The 26,539-nt window shown below is 41.9% G+C and overlaps 1 protein-coding gene across 1 annotated transcript in view; it reads right to left on the bottom strand.

The window, feature by feature from the left end:
* Window positions 1–26,539, bottom strand: part of znf407 (zinc finger protein 407) — a 141,740-nt gene that overhangs the window by 23,136 nt on the left and 92,065 nt on the right. The window contains exons 7-9 of the mRNA XM_018683751.2: window positions 25,697–25,780; window positions 24,496–24,616; window positions 18,823–19,001 (exon numbers count right to left, since the gene is read on the bottom strand). Coding sequence (XP_018539267.1) covers window positions 18,823–19,001; window positions 24,496–24,616; window positions 25,697–25,780 — 384 coding nt within the window. The remainder of the gene's footprint in view (window positions 1–18,822; window positions 19,002–24,495; window positions 24,617–25,696; window positions 25,781–26,539) is intronic.

Below are 26,539 nucleotides of genomic sequence, written 5' to 3'. Positions count from 1 at the left end.
ACAACACACACATTATCACAGTAATTCAATAAACAAGGTAAGACTTTTGCATGTATACATATTCTCTACTGTGTGAGTTGGGGGAGGAGCAGACAGGAGGAGGAGAGTTTCGGAAAGAAGTCGTCTCAGTGACAAAGAATGAAGACACTTTTCTCAGAGGGCAGAGTAATTCAATATGAGTGAAAAACTTAGGCCCATCAAGACAATAAGAACCTGGGTCAGATGGCAGGTACAAAAGCTTTTATCGTTTATTTTAATGTACTTTGGTGACAGACGGATGCGGTTTGCAACACAATGAATCCCCCACAGCTTAGATGATAGATCTGAAATTAAATTTAGTATACTTCCCAGTAACTGACACCTAACTAAATAGTACAACAAGTTGAAATAAAAGGTATTCAACTTAGGTCTATTATTGCTATGATCTAGTCCACTTTCCTCTAATACAACAAGCAATTCTTAAACTCCACTGGTGATACAACCAAATCCCTTTGAAAAACATCTGAGGAACGTTAAAATGCAGACATGAACATCTGAATACAAAATATCAGTTCCCAGGTTTGCTGTGCTATTTTAAATTGTGAAAATGACTCTTCAGCTTACAGATATTAAGCATTTGTTTTGGTGTTCTGTTGGCTTCAAACAAGTTTGAAAATATTAAACTGCAAGTTACTCTTTTACTATATCATGTTAGAAAATAGAGATGCCAATTTCCATGCACAGTGTGTTTGATTTCAAGTTGCAGTGAACTGTACCATGCAGAGTGGGAGCGCAGTGCACCACGGGTGTAAGGAAACAGAGTATAATAAAACAATTAGTGGGTGTGTTAGGGGCTGGTAATAATCGTGGCCAATCACATCAGCTCCTTTCATCCCCTTTAAGAATAGAGCTCTGTCTCTATATAGTAACTTACTCACAGTTTGGTGATGGAGAGAACAATCAGTAGAATATCCTAATGAGACAAAACTAGTCCTGGACATGCAGAGTTGAATGTCTGAGATGAATTCTGAAATGCTCAAACATGATGCCAAGGGCAAATGATGTTGCCTTCCACTGTTTTCTGTGCATAAGGACGCATAATCTTATTTGGAATCACAATGTTCCAGAACCACATTTGCAGTCATTAGCCTGAACACTGAAAATTCCTGTAATGATCAAGTTTATTATCTACACTTTACAAATAGTCATGATGTTGTTCTGTCACATCATATGTGTGTAGTGGAGAGAAAAGTTTAATGGAACTTTCTTAGATTATGGGGAGGACTCTGTAAATTGGTTCCACAAAGTTTAGCGACAAAAATAGCACAGACCACAGTCACCACCCACTCCCTCAGACCAGGTCAATGGCACAGTGAGCAGAAGTCTTGATAAAATTGTGGTTTGCTGCTTGATATGACCATGACACTCCCTTGCTGAACCTCCCTTCCAAATGCAGCACATGGCAAGTCACCAAAATACAGAAAAGGTGCAAGAAAAGAAAATAGGAGGTTGAAAAAAAGAACATTGCATCGTGGAAAATACCACTGTGTGCCATGTGTCAGCACAAAAATAGAGTCCTTATTCCCATAGGACTTGAATACTGTGCCAACCCACCAGTAGCAAGGGAGGGGAAAGAAAAAAAAAAGAAACCCAACAATGACCGTCATGGGTTAGTTTAAGTCCAAATCAATGATGGGTGAGGTACAGTTGTAAATACCACCAGTGACAGGTGGGGTAGAGATTGAGGCCTATCCAGTGAATGATGGAGTGGCTTGGAGTCAAATCCATCTACATCAAAGCTCTAGGCCTCGTCTTCCTCCCTCCTTGGCTCTCTAAAGAGGCTCAGGAGTCACAGCTATCACTCTCTCCCTCAACCCCCCCCCCCACCACCACCACCACCACCACCTCTAGCTCCCCACCCACTCCCTTGCCTTGATTCGCCCTTTCATTATCTCCATGGCAAGAAGGGAAAGAAATGGGTGGGGGGATAAAAAAAAAAAAAAAAAACCCAGAAGAGGAGGAGAGTGGAGAGGTCTGAAGAGGTTTTCAAATCCAGTGAAGCCTGTCACATTACAAAAACATGTCGCTTTAAACTAAATGTGAAATATCAGTAATTGAAGCCATAAATCCACTGTTGTGTTTCCCCTCACCTCCTCCTCCTCCTCCCTCCTTTCCTCTCTCACTCTCTAGCCATCCCTCTCTTGCTCTCTTTTTTTTGTGAGGGTGCTTTTGATGAGCGGTAAATTGGAAATTATTTTGTGTTGTAATGCCGCTCTGAAACGTCTTCCCATTACCATGCGTCAGTCAGCACTGACAGTGAAATTACTCAACTGTCAATCTGACTATCAAAAGAGGTGAGGTGGGGGTTGTTCCTAGAGGTGGGTGGTGGAGGAGAAGGAAGGGGGTGGGGGTGGAGGTGGGGGTTATACTAGGAGTTAGAGATTGATCAATAACGAGGGAATGATAGAGGAGGGAGAGAGGGGGGTAAAAAAAAAGAAGAAGGAGAGGGGTGAGGAGAGTATTTGCTTCATCATAATACATCTGTTGTGATTGAATAAATCAAAACTATTGTGGAATTTAGCTGTCACTACTACCCTCCTCCTGAGTGTTCCTATTACTCTGTGTGTGTGTGTGTGTGTGTGTGTGCTTGCTGTGAGTGCCATTACTGGTACAGGCACCATCTTGCGAGGGCAACAGCAAATTAACCATAATTGCAGATACGGGACAATAAGAAGGAGAAATGTATAGAATCAAGTAAATGGAATAATTCCTTTGTGCGACAATAATTTACAGTCTGAGCAAGGTTCCTGAAACCTAGCTTGGATTCTCTCCTGCTGTGTCCCAAGAATGTGTGTGTGTGAGTGTGTGTGTGTCCCAGAAGGCACAGCTGTGTTTTTGTTAGTGTGTAACTACATTTCTAGTAATATAGCTGGGGAAATAACAAGCTAGATAAAGCATTATCTCCAGCTGGCAATCATTACAGGCAAAATATCCACCAACACACCAACAATGTGTTATTTTATTCAGTTTTATGCCTTTTGATTCTTGTTAAACTACTCTTTATTCAACACAATTACACACTAATAATTATTTAGTGACAATATGTAATATTCCTGTGATAGATAAAGTCTTGTTGTAAATAAAAAGAAGGGCAAATTGCAGTTGGAAGCTCTGGCCTCACCTGCATCCCTGCATGTTATACAATAGTTCCTGAATGTTCTGCTGTTATTACTGCTGCAGTGTGTGTGTTGTTGTGATGTGTGTCTGTAATGACTGGTGTTTTCAGAGGTTCTGCAGTGTATAGGGAGAAAGAGAGAGCGAGATAGAGGGAGAGGAGAGTGAGAACTCCTTTATTGCTCAATGCTAAATTAATTGCACCAATTATTCACAGAGAGAGTTGTCTAGTGGTGGCCTTCAGGGGGCGAGGCCCTGACCGCTCTCCCTCATTTTTAATTGGCTGTCCTGTTGAATAATTGATTGGAGCAAATGTGAAATGGATGGGAAGGTCCAAGTGTCTTTCATCACAACGGGCTGGCCGCTCTGACAGCCGGCCACAAACAAACTCTGCTGCTGTACGCAATAAACAAACCGCACGTAGCTGAATTCAGCCTGGCTACTGCGGCGGGGTTAGAATAGCAGATATGACTCCTGTACAGGACGCTGCCCTCTGAAACCCAGACAAGATGCACAACACCGGTAAAACTGACACTGGCAGGACAGAACTCAGGGAGGGAGGGTTTGCAAGTGAGCAGAAAAAACATTTGTATCATGGTGTAAATGGTGATCCAAAGTAACCTGTGCTGTAATAATTTGAATTGGCAACTGATTAGTGAACTATATCTAATATGAGCAACTCAGACTCATGTGAGGCTAATGCCTCAGAGTCATTACAGATACAATATATTTACATTTTAGTTTAAAACTTATAGATCCACTTTCATTTTGAGACAATAATGTAATTGCTGGAAACAAACAAGGCAGTCTTTACCAGCCTCTTTGCAACAGTTTGGCTTATGTTTCATCGGGATGTACTGCTATGTTGCTTTATGGCACAAGTAGTAAGACAATGCTATTCATCCAGCTAACCTTACATGTTTAACTATTCCAAGAAATTAAGAAAATGTATGGGAAATGTAGAAACATGCAGAAATTACATCATAGCATCACAATTTAAGACTTCAAATGCTACAAGTACTCCTAAAATACACAGTGAAAAATTAAAAAGAGATTCAGCAGAAATAAAATCAGGTGCTCACAAATGCAGGAATGTTGGAAATACACATCGGTCCCCTTCTGTATTTATTTATTGTTCACCCCTGATTCTCTTAAACATACATGTTAGGTATACATTCTTACATGTGTCTCTCCCCCTACCACACAGACACACACACACACACCTACACAAACACACACAAACCCCTCGGTAATCAAAGGCTATTAACTCCTGGTGCTTTCGCAACAAAACAGATGTAAGATTCATGAGTCCCTGCCCGTGACTGTTGTCTTTGCCACAGGCTAGTAAAGAAACAATTAGTGCAGAGCTGGCCTCACTGTCCGCCACAATCAATAGTCCCTGATGGTCTTCTAAGCCTATTGACCGAGGCCCGTTTCTCTCTCTGACCCCCCATCTGTAGCTGCCGACAGCGGCTTCAATCCACCTATCTGGACCTTGGGAGAGGGTTATCGGGTTAAATAAGGCCTCATCTATGCAAACAAGCATTTATTAATACTGTCTGCCTCAGTCTGCATTTGTATGCCGTGGGTGTGGTGGAGGGTTAATCTGTGTATCAGGTTATCAGCTATTTAGTTTGACATAAAACTTTAAACTGGGGGTGGGGGTGGGTACAAAAGTAAAATAACCATTTTAATTTATTTTTTTTTTAGGAGAAGAGAAAGCCAAAAGTCTTTAAAATTATACATAATACATAATTTTTGTTTGCATTGCAATTATCATCAAATAGGGGCTAAAGATTGCAGAAGCCTGGAGGTGACTGAAGTGTGAAGTGTGACTGTGATGGTGTGTTGAACGGTCTGAATCCCTGCACTGGTGTAAACAGTGACTGTGTAGCTACCAGAGGGATGTACTGTATGATTCTCAGTGTAGTAGGTGTATAGTTTGGGACAATAATACAACTAACTGCAAAATAGAAACTTTTTGTCGAACTTAATTCGAAATAATTATAACATTTAGCATAATAGAAAACGATTAAATTAACTAGACAAACTGCACTGGGAAAAAAAAAAAAAACCCAAAAAACATTTAAGGTCTATGTTCACCTGTATTTTTGTAGACGGTGTGTGTGTATGTGTGTGGCTTATGCCAGTGGACTTACACACACCATCTTGTACCAATCATCTCACTTAACAGCACCCTCAGTGGCACTGAAGCAATCTGCTGATGTTACAGTAATTGTCTGAGTTTGTGTTTGTGTCCTGACAAAACCCTCCTCCTTCCCCGCATGTAACAACATCTGGACCGGTCCTACTCACTGCTCACCGGCCCGCCGTGACGAGCGTCTCCTGTACGCTGCCTGCTAAGGAGGAGGAGTAGGCACAGGAAGGCAATGAAGAGGGGCGGGAGGGAAAAGGTTGAGGCAGAGGAAGCGGAGCAGCTGTAAGGATGAAGGGGTAAGCAGCGGTGAACAGGTGTCACTCCCACTGACGGGCTGCCTCTGTGCCCCCCACCCTGACCACCCGCCACACCTGCACACCTACACAGGGTACTGGGGGTAGCGGTGGTTAAGAGAGCATACATCTCTCACGCCACTCCTCACCCCACGCCTACAGTCCTCCTCTTCCTCAGCTGGCACCCAAGCCTCAGCTCAATCTGGCTGCTGGGCCCACAGATTGACATACAAACACGCATGCATTCGTTCATTAGCACACACAAATGTCTGTACATATTCATAAGGGTGTGAGCATGAGGATGCATGGACATATGCTTGTGAATGTATGCAAACTAACACACAAACAGCTATGCTCCACTAAAGTACTCTTATAATGTGCTCTTTTGGGATCAAGCTGTGGAATGCTTACCTGGAAAACTAAGCTCAATTGAATCAATCAATTAAATAACAGTTTATAGTCACCTGAGTGCTGTATTTTTACAGTTTTGGAGGGGACAACTGGTTTACATTACGGCACAAAGCTGAAGGTTGTTGGTGATGGCAGACTGTGGCAACCTATTTATTATCTTTAGTAAACCCAGGGTTGAAACTAATTATTATTTGGATTACTGTCCACAAATAAAATGTGTTCATTTGAAATGACATTAAACAGCAAATCCTTTTGATTTTTAGTGTCTCATTCTTGATAGAGAGGCTGCTCCTTCTGCGTTTTGTTTTCTCTAATGTTACTGACTTATACCACACATCAGTTCTTGTACTGCCTTTTGCTGCTGTGTGAATTTCCCAGCAGGACATCAATAAAGTTTATCTTATCTTATCAAAATCGTTGTCAATCTCCTTTGTGCTGATTGAGTCGACTGATTATTTTAGCTCCGAGAAACAAGCCAAACCTTTGATGAAAGCTGGTGCAATGTTGTTTTTGAGAAATGTGGTTTTATATGAAGAGGCACTAACACTAACATTGTCCTTAGAGTAAGATCAAGCTCATTTGTTCACAGTCATCAAATAAGAATGTCAGTACTAATTAGGCAGTAACATACTGATGTTGAAAAACATGACCTGTAACATCTTCGTGGGGAATGAAAAATGCTGATCAATCAATCAAATCAATCAATTAATCTATCCATCTGTTCTATTTCTATATATCATTTATATCTATTTACTGTAACTATCCATCCCTATATCTATCCATCCATCCATCTGTGTCTAATCATCACAGCCCTACAGCCTACATAACCCTAGTAACGCTAGTGGCGTTACAGGACAGTGTGGTGGGAGGGTTGGAGGGAGGTGCAGGTGTGTGTATAAAGCACCCCTCCCCACACCTCTGTGCCCTCATCCCTCCTCCATTTCCCTCCCTCCGTTGCCGTGGTGAGGAGGGCAGTAATTACTCTGGTGTCAGCGTTGCTGGGTGCGACTCCTCCCCCGGCAAGGGGCGGCGGGCATCCATAACCCATCGTCCTGCCACGGGGTAAACGCCGGGCCATCCATCACGCACCCACTTGACAAATACCTTCCATAATAGAAGTTTATTTTTATGGGAGGCTGAATCAAGGACTTTCCCATGCATACAAAAACGTGTCAGAATTATTTATGGCTTGTGCTGAGACGCACAATATGTCATATCAAAGTCCCATCCCGCTTGCCGGCGCTGCTGGAAGCTGCTGGCGCTTGGCCTGTCGATATCTCCGCTCGCTATCAATAATGTGGAACACCGCCACGATAAGCCTCGGGATTCGGAGGTCATACTCGACACACACAAACGCACACGCGTGGGAGATGACACGCACACATACTCAGGCATCACATGCATACATAGACAGGGATGCACAAAAAAACTCACACATGATGACATACACAGATGTGTTTTTGCATGCATTTCAAACCCACAGTTAAGATGAGAACATCAATTCATACAAGTGTCTGTAATCCCACATGAAATGTTCTTAGCAGTGAGAACAAACATGTTTTTGCGCTCACACGTAAAAACATAAAACAAGAGAAATAACAGTCCCTGCATGGATCAAGTGAGTTTTTCCTTTTCCAGTTTATTTTCTTTACCCTCAAGTTCCTCCCGCAAGAATAAAACAATTATCCAAACAAAGATGTTCACAAGGCCGAACTTGACCTGCTGTGTGGCGAGCAGGACCGTGGATCACCGTCCGTCAGTCAAAACCACCACCAAGGTCAGACAAAAACAAAACGGTTTGGACACAAGGGAGCGCAGCTGCTGCTACGTCTTTGTGTATGTGTGGACATGTACGTGCGTCCATGTGCGGTAGAGTAATCTCCAACAGTACAAAGAAAAAAAAAAAAAAACATAACAACTTAAAGGAAATCCCCACACTGCAGCCTGCAAATCTGAGAGCTGTCAGTCAGCGTGAGTGGCAACCCCTTTCGCCCAGAGAAACGGCAATAAATTGGGTTTCCTGATAAGGCCCCGGCATCACCAGCCTAACGTCTGACCAAAAAAAGAAAAAAAAAAAGAAGAGGAAAAAATGAGCTGCTTTTCCATAGGCCACTTGAGTGCTGTCAATCAACATGACTGGCAGGCTCACATGTCGCCAGTGGAGAGAGCAATGGAGGGAAAAATAGATTAATGTACAGAAGAAGGAGCAGAGGGAGAGGGAGAGGGAGGAGAAGAAAGAGACAGCATTAAGCTTGGCTGAGAGAAAATGAATAAATATGATAAATATGATAATTGAAATGATGAGATTTTGGTACTTGGTATTGGATTCCGCTATGTGCCCAAAGGGATTAGTCCTTCATTCACTGTCATTTTCAGTCTTTCTGTCCTCTTACACACACACACACACACACACACACAAACACAAATACTGTATATAAACACTGAGCGCCCACGCATGCAGACAAATACAAAATACATACATTTAACAAAAAGATCTAATTCTACCTGGTGGGTTGTTGTATGTGTAAAACTCTGAGGCGGTATGAGGTGATAAACCTAAAAGTAGCCGTCTACAAACCCACCGGCTAAGTAAAAAAAAAAAAAAAATGAAAAAACAGCGTCGGTAGCAGCAGGAGAACTTTGTCCTGTGAAGACAGAAGATGTATGGCTCAGGGGAGATAGTAGCAACAGTAAATGATTACCTTTTTACAAACTGGGCCTTTGTAATAAAATGCGTAGGGGGGAGTATTATCAATTCAGCCGCTCGGTGAAGATAGCATTTCTGAAGCCACGGCGAGGCTGATCACTATCTAGAGAGGAGCCTGAATCTGTATTCCTCACTGCGAGTCCAGGAGGGAGAGGGGTCTGAGACCTGTACGTGTGTGTGTGTGTGCATGTGAGAGAAAGTGTGTGTTTGTGTGTGTGTGTGTGTGTATGTGTGTTTCACTGAGAGAGACATCCGTTAAGGCCTCTTGTGCCTGCGGGCCCAGCCGTGACAGAACCAAGATCTATTTTCTTACACCCACAAACAGAAAGACATGCAAGAGTGTGTGTGGATGCACACAAAAATACACATACACATGAAATCTCTTATATGTGCAAACATACACACTTAGTCCTTGGGGCAAAGAACTATAAGATTGGAGATGAAGTTCTGTGTGAAACTGTGTGTGTACGCATCTTTATACAGTGTGTGTATGTGCCAACCTGAGATTCTCTGTTAGATGTCTGATTCTGGAGAAAGACACTGACAGATGACATGTACACACACTCAAAAACACACACACGCACACACATACTTGTCTGATAGCAGTCAAACAGAGTAGAGACAACACAGAAGAGACAACAGACAGACCGGCAAACAGATAGAGAGACAGATAGCATGGCAGAGCTCAGTTGCTGGCCCAGAGTCACATCACTCACTATCAACACACACAAACACATCACTGAGATGGTAAGAGATCATAACACACACAGACACACACGGCATCACAAAAAAGAGGCAGAAAGAGACTGATGCAGTGAGGGAAGAGTAAGGGGGTTAAAAAATGACAGCGATATCATTGTAGCCTGGGGCATTAATGCACACTGTTGAATTGTGGGATATTTATATGAAACAAGATGACCAATGTTGTGACACATCTGTTTTAAAACACAACATGCACACCACATTCCTGCAAACCTCAAAACTTAACCTTCCACCAAACTGTATCAGAGGTTGAAATCAGTCACCTATTCATTCATTCATTAAAATGAATCAATTCATTCATTCATTCATTGAAATGAATTAAAATGAATGAATGAATGAATAAATCTTTTTGTATTATGCAGAAAATAATTCAGAATAATTCAGTCATGTTTGTAGATAATCCTGAGAATGGGTCTTGATTCTGAATTTTTCAAATTATATATATGTATATAATACACACACACATACACAGTACATATGTGTATGCACATATAATCAAATGCTTTGACCTTAAATTTCATTCACCATCACTGTATCAATGTGGGTACACACAGTATATATTAAAGGGGCATTGCATAAATTTGCAAATCAAGTCCTTTGACTAGTTATCAGAACTACTCAGACTACTAACAGTTGTATGCTGTCTTCTGTGGCTCAACCCTGATGATGTCATCTCGGCTAGACTACAAATTAATAACAGAAATTTGTCTGATTCACATGACAGTTTTAAAACACATGGCTGTTTTAAAAACATGGGGGTTCAACAGTAATAAGCAGGGAAGGTTTTAAGGTTGTGGTTTCTAAACTTTGGAACTCTCTCCCTTCAGACTTAAGATCTACGGACACTTTTTATTCTTCATAAGTTGGCATTTATGTCCATTGCCTTAATCCTTTTTGTGAAGCACTTTGATTGTAATTTACTCACTTAATGAAAGCATAGTTAGTTGCATTATGGGACATTTTGGGTGCAGTGTTTTTGAAACTTTGATGCATATCTCAAAAGTCCCCAAGCACTGTGGAAAACTACTTTAAAACCTCTGCAAATTAAAATAACATTACAAGGGGTTATTTGTAAAATACTTTACCGTTTAAATGACCCTTAAAATAATCAAAGGTAACTCATTAAATTTATTGTTTTATGATGTTAATGTTTACTGTCAGTTGTAATTAAATGTAAGACACATTTTACAGCTGACATGAACATCAGTGAAAGTGTAGGTCCTCACTGTTAAACATCTAACACTAAAATTAAGTTAAGTTTCATATTGCATATCAAATTCAATTTAATATTCTAAGACATTCAAGGCCCTGTGGTCCTGAAATTATTACATTCACTTGGCAGATGGATTTTGTCCAAAGCCACTCACCACAGGTAAGTAAATTAATAAAGTAAAATAGACAGGTCCTCCAGCTGATCAGCCAACCCAAGCACACTTTGACAACCCAGCAGCTTCCAAACTCTGATCTCTGAATTTAAATCTTGTGCCCTGTTCAGGTCTTCATCTCAACAAATAGCACAGAGCTCTGCTACAGAAACACAAAAGTTTTTTCTCCTCTCTCCATCCTCCTTATTCTCTTTTTCCTCTTTTTTTCACAGGTGTCAGAAGAGATTTCATGGCCTGTGCGTATGTGTGAATTTGCCACACCCCTTTTGAGTGCTAATTTACCCTTTTAGGTTTAATCTCCCCATGAGTGGCTTTCCTCGCCCTTTAATTAGGCTATGGGGAGTCGACACTAACACTAAACACGCACGCACACGACTTCGAAAAACATGCACGTAGACTATTTCTTGGTACCCCACACACACACACACACACACACACACACATATATATATATATATATATATAGATATATATGTACACACACCCACTCATATGCTGCAGAAACACAGTCCCAGACTTGAGACACGCTTTGCGAAGACAGTCCTCATCAGCCCTCTGTGGGCCTCTTTCACACTCTGGCTCCCCTCAACTGCACCAGTCACCAAGACAGGACAGAGGAAAAGGGAGGGAGAACAAGAAAAGAATTTTAAAAAAGTGAGATATTCTGTACTCATGAGAGGACAGAAAGAGGTGCTAGTGGTGAAGGCATTCATCTCTGAACTTTTTTCATTTCAAATCTATTTGTCAAGTTAAAGCCGCATTAAGCCACATCAGATTTTGGCAGACCCAAGTGGCAGCGGGAGATAGATGTTTGAATTTTTTAAAGTGTAAAGACTTCACTGCCCATAAATTTTGTAACAAGATTTTGGTGACATGTGCACTCATTGAACCCAAGTAATGTTTTTTTTTTTTTTTTTTTTGGTAACAGATAAGACCCAGCATTTTCTTATGTTAATGAAATGCTTGAATTTCACTAATCACTTTCATCACTAAGTTTGTGATTTAGGCAGAAGGCAGGAGTGTTTTCACATAAAACTCTAGTCCATAAAATCATTCTTTACACAATAAAACACAGTTGGGTGTTTTGGCGGTCAGTAGAAAAACAGGCAGATCTTTGCTCTCTGGTTTGCCACCCTATTTAGTGTCCTTCCCCTCCACCTAAAAGTGTATCTCTTAAAACTCCTTTATTCCACTTTTCCCCCTCTTTTTCTCCTTCTTCTACAAACAGACCACAGATTTACCCAAACAAAACTGTGCACTAAAGAGGGAAATACAATAACAGCACTAGTGATGGTGGTTTGTTATGTTGGAAATAAGAGGGCACTTAATTGGGGTCTGATAGTCTAATAGGCAGCCCCTCTGATTACCAACTCTGCACATTGGCTTAAATTAGCCCACTGATGAGCAGCCAGGGGATTCAATTATGCTAAGGGAGAAATAAGGGCCCCTAATAGGCCACTGTATCAGGAAACATGGGACTGGGTTGGGCTAAAGCACTGGTAATTGGTTGTTTAGTTGGGAAAGTTGAGCCTGTTGGTAATTAGAGATGCTGAGACGTTTGGAGAGCCACCAAACAGATGACACACGGAGGCTAGAGAGGCGAAGAAGGAAGACAAGGGTCCTCTGCACAGTAAAAGGGGCAAAGGTCGTGGTGAAGATCTCAGAAGTGCACTTCAGCCAATGAGGATGTAGATCAGGGAAAACATGTTGGTACTAGAAGTGGTGTTGACTCAGTAAAGGTCAAGATGGGGCAAGCTGGGCTAAAAGTGTAAATCAGCAGTCTGGCCTTGTCTCACAACCTACTCTCCTTACAGTTTCTGTCTTTCTTATCTTTTCACTTCTCTTTCTAACTCACTTTCTCATCAATAACTACTTCTTTCTTTCTTTCTTTCTTTCTGTCTGTCTTTGTCTCAGACAGGTTAGCTGTTAGCTGTAGCTGGATGCACACAGTGTGTCTGAACTGAGGGGAGAAAGAGGATTGAATTATGGATGAGGCTTTATAGGAGCCGGCGGCCTGTCTGGTCCCATATTCACTGTCCCATACAGGAGGAGCAGCCCTGCCCGCGCGCATCCCCACCACATGTCACTCACAGGAGGTGTTTGCATGTGTGTGTCTATCTATATGTGTCGTTCTGAGAGTGTACACCAGTGATCTATTTTCTCGCAAACATACCGCAGGAATCCTTGCTTTTATCCTTTGATTAACAAGAAAGAAGTTAAGAATTTGATGGGGAATGATGTTATAAACAATCCCCTCAGGAACTCTCCAACAAAAGTTGTTTCAGTGTTTAAGAGGACATTTGCTCATTAAGTACTTAAAGCAGTTCATGAGATTATTTTTTTGTTGCTAAATTTCAATTTGCAATTTACCACTGCACTCTTTCCTGTGCCACATCCAGCTTTCTATGCTCCAAATGCCATGATCAGACTGTAGCATTAGACTTGAAACCTATGCAGACTGCACAATTTCATCCTTTTGTCCTGCTATCACACTGAGCAACTGTTACACTGTGCCCTACATAAGCCATCTGCAACTTTTTAGAATAGTGCAACATAAGCACACACCTAACATAACTGTGCCATTGCAACACCAGGGAGCATATATCAAGTGTCATCAATCTGCCTCAAATTTCCTGACAGTGACAGAACTTGTCCAGAGGCTCAGACAGAGGCAGAAGTTGACCCAGTCTCACGATAACGCTACATTTCCAGTCATCATTCAATGTGTGAAAAAAAAAAATTGTCTGTAATGGCCTAAAGGTGGCAAAAACACACTGCAGACATCACTTCACATTTGTAGCGGCCAGAAACCTACTGCTTCTCTGTCTCCACACTGATTGGATGGGACTTGTCAGTTAAGACTCTGAATGGCCACTAAATGGCTGAGGGCAGGCTCTCGGATTGGCACCGGGAGGAAGGGAAGGGAACGGAAGAAGTGGATGAAACAAAAGCCCGTTTGTTGTGGCTGATGTGTGATAAATGCGGCCGGTTGGGGGAGTTTTCATGCTCATTGGAGCGGGTCATTATGCAGGAATTGCTGCTTGCTCGGCCCAGACCGGCCCTGTATTGGTTTACTGAGATGCGTGCAACCGACGGTGTGCGTTTTCCCCTCAACTGCTCAGCTAAGCCCCCAAACACACTCACACACACCCCTTGTTGTATGTCTCATGGGGCACAGTGGCAATGAGCAGCTGCTTCTCAACTGTAATATCTCAAGCAAGACTACATGAGGAGTCTGTGGATGTGAAGACGTAGGCATTAAACATTAGAGGGACATTTACACTTGGGATGAAGAAGAATACAAAGTTGTGAGTTCAAAACAATTCACTTCAGTCCTCAAAGTAAGCCATTCAGAAACAGATGAAGCTGAAAGGTGTTCCTCCATGAGGGAATTCTCCAATTAACACCCCAACAGTAGCTTGATCTAACCTTCAAGTTTACACATGCAGGTGGCTTTGTGTGGCTGACGAAATAACACAAAATGGAGAGACACAATAACAATACCAGGTACTATATAAAAAAAAAATAATAATAATAAAAACACATACGGACTACAAATGTTCATTATTGTTTAAGGCCACATTCACTGGATCTTAGGCAAAATGCATGTGAGAAAAGCAGAAAAGTGCACTTTTTTGGCTTCCCATTGAGCTTGCAAATCCCTCATTGTTGATTTTGTAAGATACAATTCAATAACTAAATTTACGCTGTGACAGCATCAGCACAATGAGCCATCCTGCTCATCTGATTTTACATTGCACTGAACAGAATGACTTTTTTCATTAATGCCTATCATTTGAGTGTAACATAAGGAGGGTGACACAAAGACGCAGGTTCATCACTAACGCTGACGACTTGATGTCCTATAGGTGTTTTTCAAAGAACTGTGATGCATTGTTTTTTTTTTCACATATTATCCTCACATAGAAATGTGTCACATATAACACATTGTTATTAGAAACAGATGTTGATTTTAACGCCGGTGTCTGTGGCTTCTTTCACAACGTCGACACAATGTCATATGCGCTGGGATACCAGGACACATTTGCATGACATACACACCTGTCCTCCACAATCCAACACGCTGCTGTAACACAATACGCAAGTAAAACTCAGGAGAGTAATGTTTCATTACATGATGAACAGAAGGTGAAAGTGAGGGAGGGAAGCCAGGGAGGCACACAGATGCATAACTTAAGTAAAAGCCATCGAAATCCATATTTGTTTACAGATTTGTTTAATAAGGAAAAATATATGCAAACAAATGAATTTGCCTGTGGTTGTAACTGTGTATTAAGATCATCACTTACAAGGCCAGGTCTCCTCTGGCCCTCTACAGTAGCCATCCATCATGCATTATTAAGGAAAATAGAATCTGCATAAAGCAGCAACAATGCCTTGAAGAAGTTTATTTATTTATTTGTTTTATCTTTTTAGGCACTAAGCAGCAGATCCAAGTACTCAGTCGCTGTTAGCTAATTACAAAGCATTTGATCTCCATGCCCCGAGGATGTGCAATTATAACCTTGGCTGAAAATTAGGGAAATATTTTACAATTAAAAATAGTGGGATGAAGATGCTCTGACAAAGCTAATGGCGACACCTCACCTGTATGTGTGTGTGTGTGTGTCTGTGTTTAACATAGCTTTTGGTACTGAATAGGACAGGAGGCTTATTCAACAAAGCCACTGCCCTGCAACCACAGCTGACCTCACTAGAGGGAGATGGCAAGGAAAGAAGGAAATATACCATTTCCCAAAGCCTCAACAGTCATAGTGTACTTGCAGCATTTCAACTAGAAAGAAAGTCGCAGCGCTACAACATACCTGTAGCTCTAGTTCTACTGCAGTGTTATCTATGCTGAGATCACACAGATGCCGCCACTTCTTTCTGGCATATCTCTCTGCAGATCGCACAAGGAAGACAATTGTCATTACCATTTTATTAAAATGTGTCCTATCAGCAACATTTTCCCCTCACATATCTAACCTCCTTTCTTTTCTCCTTCTTTTCCCCCCTCAAATTCTAATCATCATTCCCCTCCATCACTTGCTGGGTTTAATTCCCTCTCTTCCTTCGTTTGCAAAGGACCTCTGCTTTCATCCTTGAGAAGGGCTTTAATTCGAAGTGCGACTCTGAATAAAGAGGGGAAGACGGAGAGAGAGAGGGGGGGGGAAGAGAGAGAGCAAGAGAGTGATATGGAAAGACAGAGCAGCAGCGGAGACGTTCGGGTGTCAATCAATACAGCGCGAGGGGCTGCAAGGGCCCATGACTAGGGTGCGTTTGATCTGTGTCTTTCAAAGGGGGAACAGCGGGAAGGGCCATCACAGACGATTTGCCTCTCGCTGCTGGCCCTGGTGCCACTCTGACAGAGAGCAATCACAAGCAGGTTAATTCAACATCTACCTTCTTAATCTTTTTTTCCCCTGTCTCTTTCTTTTGGTCTCGTTCTGTCTACTTAGATGAAACACTGCTCTTTCCACTACCACCACCACCTCCCTTTTCCCTCTTTTGAAAGAGGAAGAGATCACAAGTGTACTTTCAATGCCTTTTCAAACCACCTATAGTTTGACTGCTTTGGTCTTAAACAAGTAAAGAGTTGCTCATTATCTGCATCTCTGCAATGGATTACTTACATGTTGGTTTCAGGAGGCAAAATTTCGAGCAAACTGGAATGCATCAGTGAAAGTGAAGTGGGATCAGTAATTTCTCCCCGGAAACTGATGCAGTGAAAAAATGTTCCTCTAGGGAAAGAAACATCATCAGCTTCATTTTTGGATAATTTCTTTTCCTGTCATTCTTTGGGTTCATATCTGTCAAGTGAGTGTCAAGATGACATCTTGAAAACATGCTGCTTGACCTGACTGAAAGAGCAGAGTATGTTTCCTCCAGATGGCTGAAAGATGACGAATGTTCAAGACAAGATCTGACCTTCTTTCAAAAAGCTCAAAACTGAAGCCCACAGTGTATGGTGCCTGCTGTAGCTGGGTGGAATGCCACAGCACCGCCCTGGACACACTCTTGACCCTTGTATAACTGTTGTGTTCTCGGATGGCCTAACAAATCATACAAAACACAGAAACAAAACTAGTCTTCTTCACCAAAGGTCAGCCGTGCATAAGGACAAACAGAGGTGAGACAAATTCTAGGGTGAAAGGGTAAGAAGAGGCGTAAAGGTCTGCTTTGGTTAAAGGTGAGAGAGCATAGTGAATATGGAGGAGGGAAGTGTTTTTAAGTGTAGCTGAAGGTAAAAAGGTTGAGCAGGGAGGTTAGGAGGTGGAAGGAAAAAATATCAAGAAAGAAGTAGGTCCTTGATTTAGAAGAATAGAAATTAGACAGAGAATAAGCCTGTTTCAGAAATTAGAAAAAAAAAAAAAATCAACTTTTCGGAGTCAGCACAAAGACACGACTCAGATTCATTCAGTTTCAACAGGAAATAAACCACAGTGCCACCAGAATTCAGCCATTTTCCAGAAATGTCCCTTTGCCTGGCCTCTTTCCCATGGTGCTCCCCTCCAACTCTGCTTTTATGTAAGGTCAGAGGGATAACAGGATAAAGGCTGTCCTCTCTGCTCCTCTGAAGGACAAGCACTCTGCCGATTGGATTTGGTGGCCTTCAAGGACAAAGGAAGAACACTGGGATACAAAGAAGGCAATAGAGAAGGAACAAGATTTCATCTGTCTCTATGGTCTGAGTGATTGGCAGGGATGGCTAGACCAGCAATCTTTGAGTGCTGCCTTTTTGTGGCTGGGTGCCCTCCATCAGCATTGAATAGCAAGACTCAATCCACCAACAAAAACACACTCAAGGATTCTGGAAGATCTGACCTCTGTGGAATAATAGAGCCCAGACAGGGTTGCAGGGGCATCTAGGTGTCTTAGTTCAGAGGAACGATTCTTAATGTTGATGTGTCTGTGATTTTATACTGTAAGTGTTTGTGCACACAATAACGTGAAGATTAGAGGGCCAAGTCAGTAAGTGGAGGGTGGTAGGTTCAATACTTGAATGGAAAAATTGTGGATAGGGAACATAACATGTTCCCAGGTACTGTTAAGGTTTATGGTACCATTACAAAGGCAGGGATTTAGTATTTCATTACCATAAAGTTGGGGGACTCAAAGAGACAGATTTTAAACTAGAGCTACCACCTTACAGTTGTATACCTCGGAAATATGATCACAATCTACCCCTCTGTTCCTGAGCATTGCATAAAAAAAGTGTTTTTGCAGAACATTACTATGTCACATTGAAGTTGGTCTTTGACCTTTTGGATAAAAAATATCATCACTTCATCATGACATCCTAATAGACATTTGTATTAAATTTTGTCAAAAATGAATTCTTGAGTCATGGTCAAAAGTGTGTTTTGTGAGGTCACAGTGACCTTGAACTTTGACCTTTGCCCACTAAAATCTAATAAGTTCATCCCTGAATCCAAGTGAATGTGTGAATGTAGAAAATTTGAGGAAATTCCCTCAAGGTGTTGCTGAGTTATCGCGTTCACGAGAGTGGGACGAACAGACAGACTACTCAAAAACATAATTGACAAAACGGATGCAGCAGACTAGAGATATCCTGACCGCCAGATCCTAGATGTGAGTGTGAACTGTGAAACTAAAGCAAGAGGAGAAAGAAGCATAGACCTCAAACAAACACTGTGTTCAGGATGTCTCCAAAGCATTCTTGTTTCAAAATGTAGCCATACTCTTTGTTCAAGTCTCCGAACAATAATTTTTCATTAGGGACAGGCATTTCATGGAATTACATAGATGCTGAGAGACATTACAGGCACTGAGGTAAGGCACATGTAAAAGTAACACCAGGCCAGCTGCCATAGTGCATTAGTGGACTCTCTCAACCACTCGACAGAATAGTTTATAATCTGGAGAAAGGGCTAATTTGTGAAACACTGTTTTCTATTTTCTTACAGAGCCTTCACAGGAGCACATTACCTGCATGTAGGTAGGCGAGGTCTGGGTTCTCAATGTCAGGGTGATTCTCCTTCAGATGGTTGCGGAATTCCATGGGAGAGTTGGTGGCATGGTTACATTTGGGACAGTTGTACATCTTCACACCCTCGTGTTTTCCCGTATGGAGAATGTGCTTCCGGATATTCTCAGCACAGTTAGATCTAAGGGAGACAAACAAAGATAAAAGGCCTCATTCCTTTTTGGAACAAATAAAAAAAGGCAAAGATTAAAAGATGAGAGTCATGAGGGAGAAAACACAAGATAAACGATTGGCAACGTTCCCAAGAAAGGTTTGCTGTACTAACATTTTATTTTGTTGCAATGATGATACACACACACACACACACACACACACACACACACACATACACAGACACACGCATACACACACATGCACACAAGGAAAAACTCAAGCTGGGCTTTGGAGCTGTGGGAGCAGCCGTGTTTGGACAGACTCTCAAAGCATTCACTGCCTAAATATGCTTCTGTGAAACAGGTCCGCAACCAGCAAACGGCTAAAAACTGCTTTCACACAGACAATATTTACATCTTGCAAATTCTTTGATATTCTGTCATGCTCTTACATATCTCTTAGATATTTTCTTCCCTCACAGTTGTTCGGTTTAGTGTGTAATGGTGCTGGGAGCAGTGGGTGATGACTGCTGAGAGACTGCAAGTGGAAGTGCAAGAGGCCTTCTGAATACATTAGAGATATGTCTGAAGACATCCGTTATGCAGTATGTATCTTTTGCAATTGTATGAAAGGTATATAAATAGCAGTGTATTTTGTGTGCGTGCGTGCGTGTGTGTGAATTTGTGAGGCTTTGGGCTGGTCAGATAGGGCAGGCCAAGCATTGAGCTACTGCAGGGTGTAGGATGTAATGATGTCAGCTCAGAGAGTCACACACAACCCTCTGCTGATTAATGATGCTGCCTGACCTGCTCCCAGGCTCTATCTAAACCTGCCCACAGACCCACACAAACACACACACGTCCTGGTGAAGCTCTGAATGGGCAGGAAACAAACAAACATGCACATACATACATGGACATAAACACACCTCAGTTTGTACCCCCCCAAAAAACCTTATAAATCTCTTGATACGACAACATAGGTGCAAATATACAGACAAGAATCCATAAACACCCCCCACCCACACATGCACATAAGCACACATAATGCATCATGCAAGCAAGTATGTGCAGCGTAGAACAGAGTTTCATACACACACATAAACACACACCATCATGTGTTGATGGATGGGGCACTCGTGCTCAGTTTGGACCTGACATTCTCGGACAGTATAATACGCAATTACTCTCCCTTATCACCTTGGCCGGGACAATAAAGCCTCACAGTGCCATAGCTCACGCCAGCCAAGGAGAGAATTTGTTTTCACTTTTGCGGAGACACCTCTCTCCATCATGGGGCCTGGTGAAGCTCTGAATGTTTAGACTCCACAGGGCCTAAACAGAGCGGGCCCTCGCCGGGTTCTGTTCATGCTGTATGACATACATAAGCACCAGCCATTGGTGAACAATGAGGAGTTTTCACAAAGCTGAGGACTACAGCAGGTTGGGATGCCAACAAAGTAATAAATAGCCCTTTATAAAGCAGTATTCCACAACATGTACAAATAAAGAAATACTACAGGGTCACGGAGTGATTTAATTTAATTCAACCTTATGTGCCTAATGTCAGCTAGGCTTTTGCCGATTCAGGAGAAGTCATGTTTTGAATTTCTGGTTTGTTTGAAAATAAGTAGATAAAGAAGCAGGTATGACCAGCTACAAACCAGCAACAAACCTCCAAAAAACAACAACAACAACAACAACAAAAAAACCTTCAAACGGCCGTGACCCTTCACTAAGGCCTGCCTTCAGAACTACAGATTTACAGTAAGATCGTATATGGAGTTTGAAGAGTCTGATGAGTCTGACTGACTGAAGATACATAAATATGTAAATAACCTTTAATATCTACACATACTGTCAATTACTTATCCAGCAAACTGACACACATTGTTGTGATTACCTTGTTATCAGCAGTCACAAGCAAGACAATAACAGGTTCACAGACAAATCATGGTCACATCTGTTGACTGTTTCTCTGCATAATGAAAAAATTTAAACTGTCACATGCTCATGAATTAACGCAAATCATGCTGCTAAAAAATGCATTTAATACTAAAAGTGAAACGATATCTTATTCGAAAGCGGGAGCATAAAAAGATAAAATTTGAAGCGGAGCTAAAAGGTTCTAAAGAGAGCGCGGGTGGATTCCTAGGGGGGCCATGCTATCTCTCAGATATGGTAATGGCGTAATTGTCATATTAAAACAACACAACGTGCGTTTAGGAGTCAGCAGGTGTCACAGTTAGTGAAAGCCCACACCAGTCCTCCTACTATACACTGTATTAATTAGTCCAACACTGTTTCAACTTCCTCCCCCATCCATGCACTCACCATGGGAATCAGCCATACTGATGCTCAATGGATATATCACCCCTTCTCAGCCTCTTTCTGTCTCTCCCTCTCTCTCCCCTTTATTTTAGCCATTTCCATATTCCTCCTCCCAACGAGTGTATGGTAATGGGAGAGGTGTAATTGAGAGGCGCTTCGTTAGAGGAGATTTAAATGTGTTTCTTTGTCTGTGTTAGGAGTTGTGAGGGGGGTGTATTTGGATCATTGGTGCCATTTGGATCTTATTCTGCCAAGGAGGCCCAGTTATCATCATTAATGCCTCCCCCTCCTCCCTCATCTCTCCCTTCACTTTACAAGGTCGCAAACCTTCCTGGCATTGACGGTAAGAGTGTCATCCTCAAAGCCACCACTGCTTCGAAGCGAAACAGTATTTTAGCAGGTAGATTGAAACACATACGCCGTAGCATTCAATAAACAATAATAGACCCAGGAAGATGGCAACATGGCAGGAGTCAGAGGTTACATATCAATTAGACCATTTAAGATGCCACTGTGACTTTAATGAGAAAAAAAGAAAGAAAAACTACTCACTGTGAACAATACAAATGATTTCTTAAACACTGAAGTGAGGAAGTTTTGCGGCTTGCATAAATAGCATAAGAATAGTCAAATAGACACCATTAATTGACAGCCCAGGACTCTCCGTGCAATATCATTAGAATATTTTTACCACTATTCCCAACTATAATTATCCCACTCTATTATCTATCTCTGTCTGAATAGGAGATGAGTGGCATTTGATAGATCATTCACTCCCTGCTCATTTACATGCATTTGAGGAGCAGCCTTGATGGAGATAGTGTTGTATCAAGTGGGTACCCTAGATGTCATCCATAACATTTAATATGGAGATTTTAATAGCGTGTATCAGATGTATCCCCTTAAAACAGACATAAACATATTCTAGAACCAAGAACTGTCAATCACACAACTGATTCATTTGTCTCAGATCTAAATATGTCTTTAAGGTTGCATCATATTTATTTCATAAGCCTGACCTACATTGAAAGGTCAAACATGCTAACTCCTCTGGTAGCTCCTTATTATGGTCAAACCACCAGAGACGTCAGGGTTTTAAACATGTATTCAGAGTGTAAAAACACCAGGGGAAGGCAATGCCTCTCACGGCTGTCTGGGGCCCCCACATTCAATCCTCACATTAGTAAGCCAGCGGGGCGTTTCCCCAGTTTCTCCCTCCCTCCTCCATCCACCTTGCTCCCCTTCCCTCCCCACTAGACCCTTTAGAACCCTTGGGGCCACCAAAATGTTAATTGGGCTTCTAATTTACTGTTTCATTTGCCACTATCTGTAATGATCATTAAGTATCAACGCAGGAACAATGGGGCCAGGAACATTTGGCTCATTCGATGTACAGTATCTTTCTGATACTGGGGTTAATCAAGTGTAGCGTTTTGATATGGGACCAAAATTCTCCCTTAAGTAAAAAAATCAGCTAATTCGTGAGATGAATAATTTTTACATAAATTTTCAATACTTAAAGCCTTTGACCCAATAACACTGAGTTTAATTAGATATTTGGATCAGATTCAACAATTGCAAGATGGTGTCTTTTTCATCCTACAGTCTTGTGTTTCTTTCTGGGGTTCTTGGGTAATAGCGTAATATTCTGGGCAAACCAACAAATGCCTGCAGTTTGTAAAATTACTGCAGACTATCAGCAGTTCCAAATTAGCAAGACTAAAAGCACAGAGCCATGCTAGTGACTTTCTGAGGATGTTCTTAGGCATACCATGCCAATTTACTTTAGCTTGTAAGCATGCTAACATTTTCTAATAAGCACTTAACAAAAAGAACAGCAGAGACTGATGGGGATGCCATTATTTTATCATAAACCAAAGTTTGACTTGATGATTAGATTTATGAGATGTTATATAGAAAATCAGGGGACACAGATGTCTACCAAATTTCCTGGCAACCCATCAAAAGTCGTCAGTGGCAGTCAATGAAAAATCAGAGGATCACCAAAGTCATTAGAATTCATCCTCTGGGCACCACAAATGCCTGTACAAAATTTCATGGCAATTCATCCAACAGTTGTTGAGGTATTTCAGTTTGGACCAAGTTGGTGGACTGACCAGCAATGCCATCTCAAGAGCCAGTAATGTGACTGATAAAAGTAACAACTGCATACTGGTCAACAAACCTTGTTGTTGAACTCAAGAGAGCACATATTAAAAACACAGGATGCAACCTTCTCACACAAAGCACCTTATGTGCATGTTAAATCAAATGCTATTAGTTAAAAACCCCTACACTGGCCAATCCTTAATGGAGACAAGACACACTTCATGGCAACTTTAGGTACAAGGTGAGATAATCCTTTGATTGCAAAATAATAGCCCGACTACAATTATTACTTTTCAGCAATTCATTTTTTTCAAAGTTGGATTGCATGTAAAACACAGATGAAATGAGTGGAGCATTTCACTGCAGCGGAGCAGGTGTAGCAAGCTGCCGAAATGACTTTGTCACAGAGGGGAAAAAACGAATGAAGAGTACATCTAAAACCAATGATGGGTTTGAGATCATTCCCTTTCACACTCTTCTGCCACAACCTGACGAGGAAGAGCAGGATGGGAGAAAGAGAGAAAGACAGAGAGAGAGACAAGGAGAAGAAGAGAAAGAGAGAGAGATGGAGATGTGCAACGCCAGCCAAAACTTTTTCAATTTCACCGACAATTTCCTGTGTAATTACTGATGTGGTATGATGGTGTTTTAATGACAGGGACCTGCCAGTGACAGTGACATTGTGTGTGTGTGCGTTTGTGTGTGTGAGAGTATGTGTCTGTGGTTGTGTGGTATGTGTGTATGTGTGTTGGGGGATCTGGCTGGGCCTGTTGATGATGGCAGAGTGATGAGATGGAGCCGTGCTGTGGAGATTAGACCTGTCTGCCCTCCACCTCTCCCACCCACCCTTCACACACACACACAAAAACACACACACACACACACAAAGCCTCCAGCATTAATGCCACCCCCCACCCTTCTATGACTATCCTACAATGCCACCTGCTATCTCACCATCACATTCACACTCTTGTGTATACCCTCCACAGCCTCTCCTACCCCCACCTATCAACCCCCTGATCATCAGTGCCACAGTGGTGGCCATCAGCGCCACCAACCATGGGTGGGTCAATGAGCCGGTACCTGTAGTCGCACCAGGGGCAGCGGTACGGTTTCTCCCCGGTGTGAACACGTTTGTGCCGCGATAGGTGGGACTGCGTGGTGGAGGCGAAGTTGCAGAGCTTGCATTTGAAGGGCCTTTCTCCTGCAGGGTGGAGGGATTGAAAAGATAAGAGACAGAGAATGGTGATGAAAAACTTCAAAGTGTTAAATGTTGCCTTTACACCAAAATAATTTATATATCACTTAGCAGGATATGCTGGATATTGAGATGTCAAATTAACTTGATTGATGACTGTAGGTGGATGTTGGAAAACTGCATGCCACTTGCAGAGGTTTGTGTTGTGTTTAAAACCAGCAATAAAACACACTGCTTGGAGCCACTAAAATACACACCACTTAAGACGTTAATTAACATGGCATTCAGTGGACTCTTGTCATGTCCATACGGACAAGAATAACATTTGCCACTGACATTTGTGCATGACAGAGGAACTATTTTAAGGTACTACATGACAGCACAATGCTGTCTTTAGGAAACTTGAGCCACAAAAAATATTGGCATTAGCAGTGGCCTTTAAAAATCCGTATCAGTCAAATCTGACAAGCACACACAGTCAGACAGGGTGGTCCCTTCATATGCTGCTGCATGACAACAGATTTGAATTTGCGGCTAAATCGGTGGAATTGACACATGTCAACACAGGAGAGGAGGACAGAAATTGGTGGTTTCATGGGGGGAAATGGCAGAGAAACTGAGGAGCAAACAAAATGAATTATGAAAACCTAGATGAATATTTATAACAGGATTCTTGATCCTTGGGCGCCTGCCAGACAACGGTTAAGAACAGTATTTGTTTCACTATCCCAATTTCTAAAAAAGCACTCGTTATTGACAGCCTATCTGAAAAATGCAATTTCCCTAAGCAACAGAATGACATGGTGAAATGATAACTGAAATTAAAAATCTCAGATTCAGTCAGCCATACTGGTACACATGCCTATCACTGACAGCAGCATGTCACACTGATGTGCCTGTGTGTGTGTCTATTTGTGTGTGTGAGTGAAAGACAGCAAACAGTTGCTAAAACTATGTGGGAAAAAAAATATTATGGCTGTTCAGATCTGCAAGTGTCAATCACCATCCGGGACTGTGAAGGTCACTTAGTTTGTGTGATTAGATTACTTTACGACGTGAGTTCAGGATGTGTGTGTTGTTGCTCACCTGTGTGCTGGCGTCTGTGTTTGGTGAGGGCGTGTCTCGTGCCTCCTGCAAAACCGCACAGGTCACACAGATAAGACTTCTCTCCTGTAGACACAGATTGAGAGAAAGGGAATGTGATGGAGAGAACATTAGTGTTTGCTGGAACTACGGACACACTCACAATTGTGCAGCAGTGTTACAGGGTTAAGGATCTTCCCTCACAAATGATCTTTGAAGGCTGCAGACACACAAACCCAACAACAGACAAGTTTCATTTTGTTGTGTCGTTTGTTCCTCTCACATTAATTAGCAACTGCTGGTATGACCTGCTGCTGTCATGGTTTGTCATTTTGACTGGTGAAAACAACAGTCATCACCAGCCAAAAATAAGAGGCTACTACCTGATTGTTTTGTACGCTTAGCCTTGTTAATAAAAAGAAGACAAAAGAGGTCATGGATTCGTCAGCATCAGTGTTTAGCCAAGCTCTCTGTTTGAAGTCAGAGATGCTCACACTGGTGCAGCCATATAATTTTTCACATTCACACACTCTAATTTTCACTTGGATGTGCAGCAGTGCTCTAACACTGGCAGGGTGAGTTGGACACAACACACAAAGGAGGAGTGGATTTTGACTGGCTTTATGCTCAACGATACAAAAAATATCCAAGAATCAAGCCTGCTACTGATAGATATGGTGTCTCTAATTATTACCTTAACTGTATATTAACATCCATCACAGTTAACAAACTTGAACTTTTATCTGTGTTGGCCTACCATACTGCATGTAGTTCAGAGAATTTTCTGTGCATTGTAGGTTTAGTGCAGACATTTTGGATGCACTTTTTTTGGTAAATATACTTTTC

Source organism: Lates calcarifer, linkage group LG15, assembly GCF_001640805.2.
Source record: "Lates calcarifer isolate ASB-BC8 linkage group LG15, TLL_Latcal_v3, whole genome shotgun sequence".
Classification (NCBI taxonomy): domain Eukaryota; kingdom Metazoa; phylum Chordata; class Actinopteri; family Centropomidae; genus Lates; species Lates calcarifer.
The sequence above is the reverse complement of the archived record's forward strand: the minus strand, read 5'-3'. Positions and strand labels throughout refer to the sequence as shown.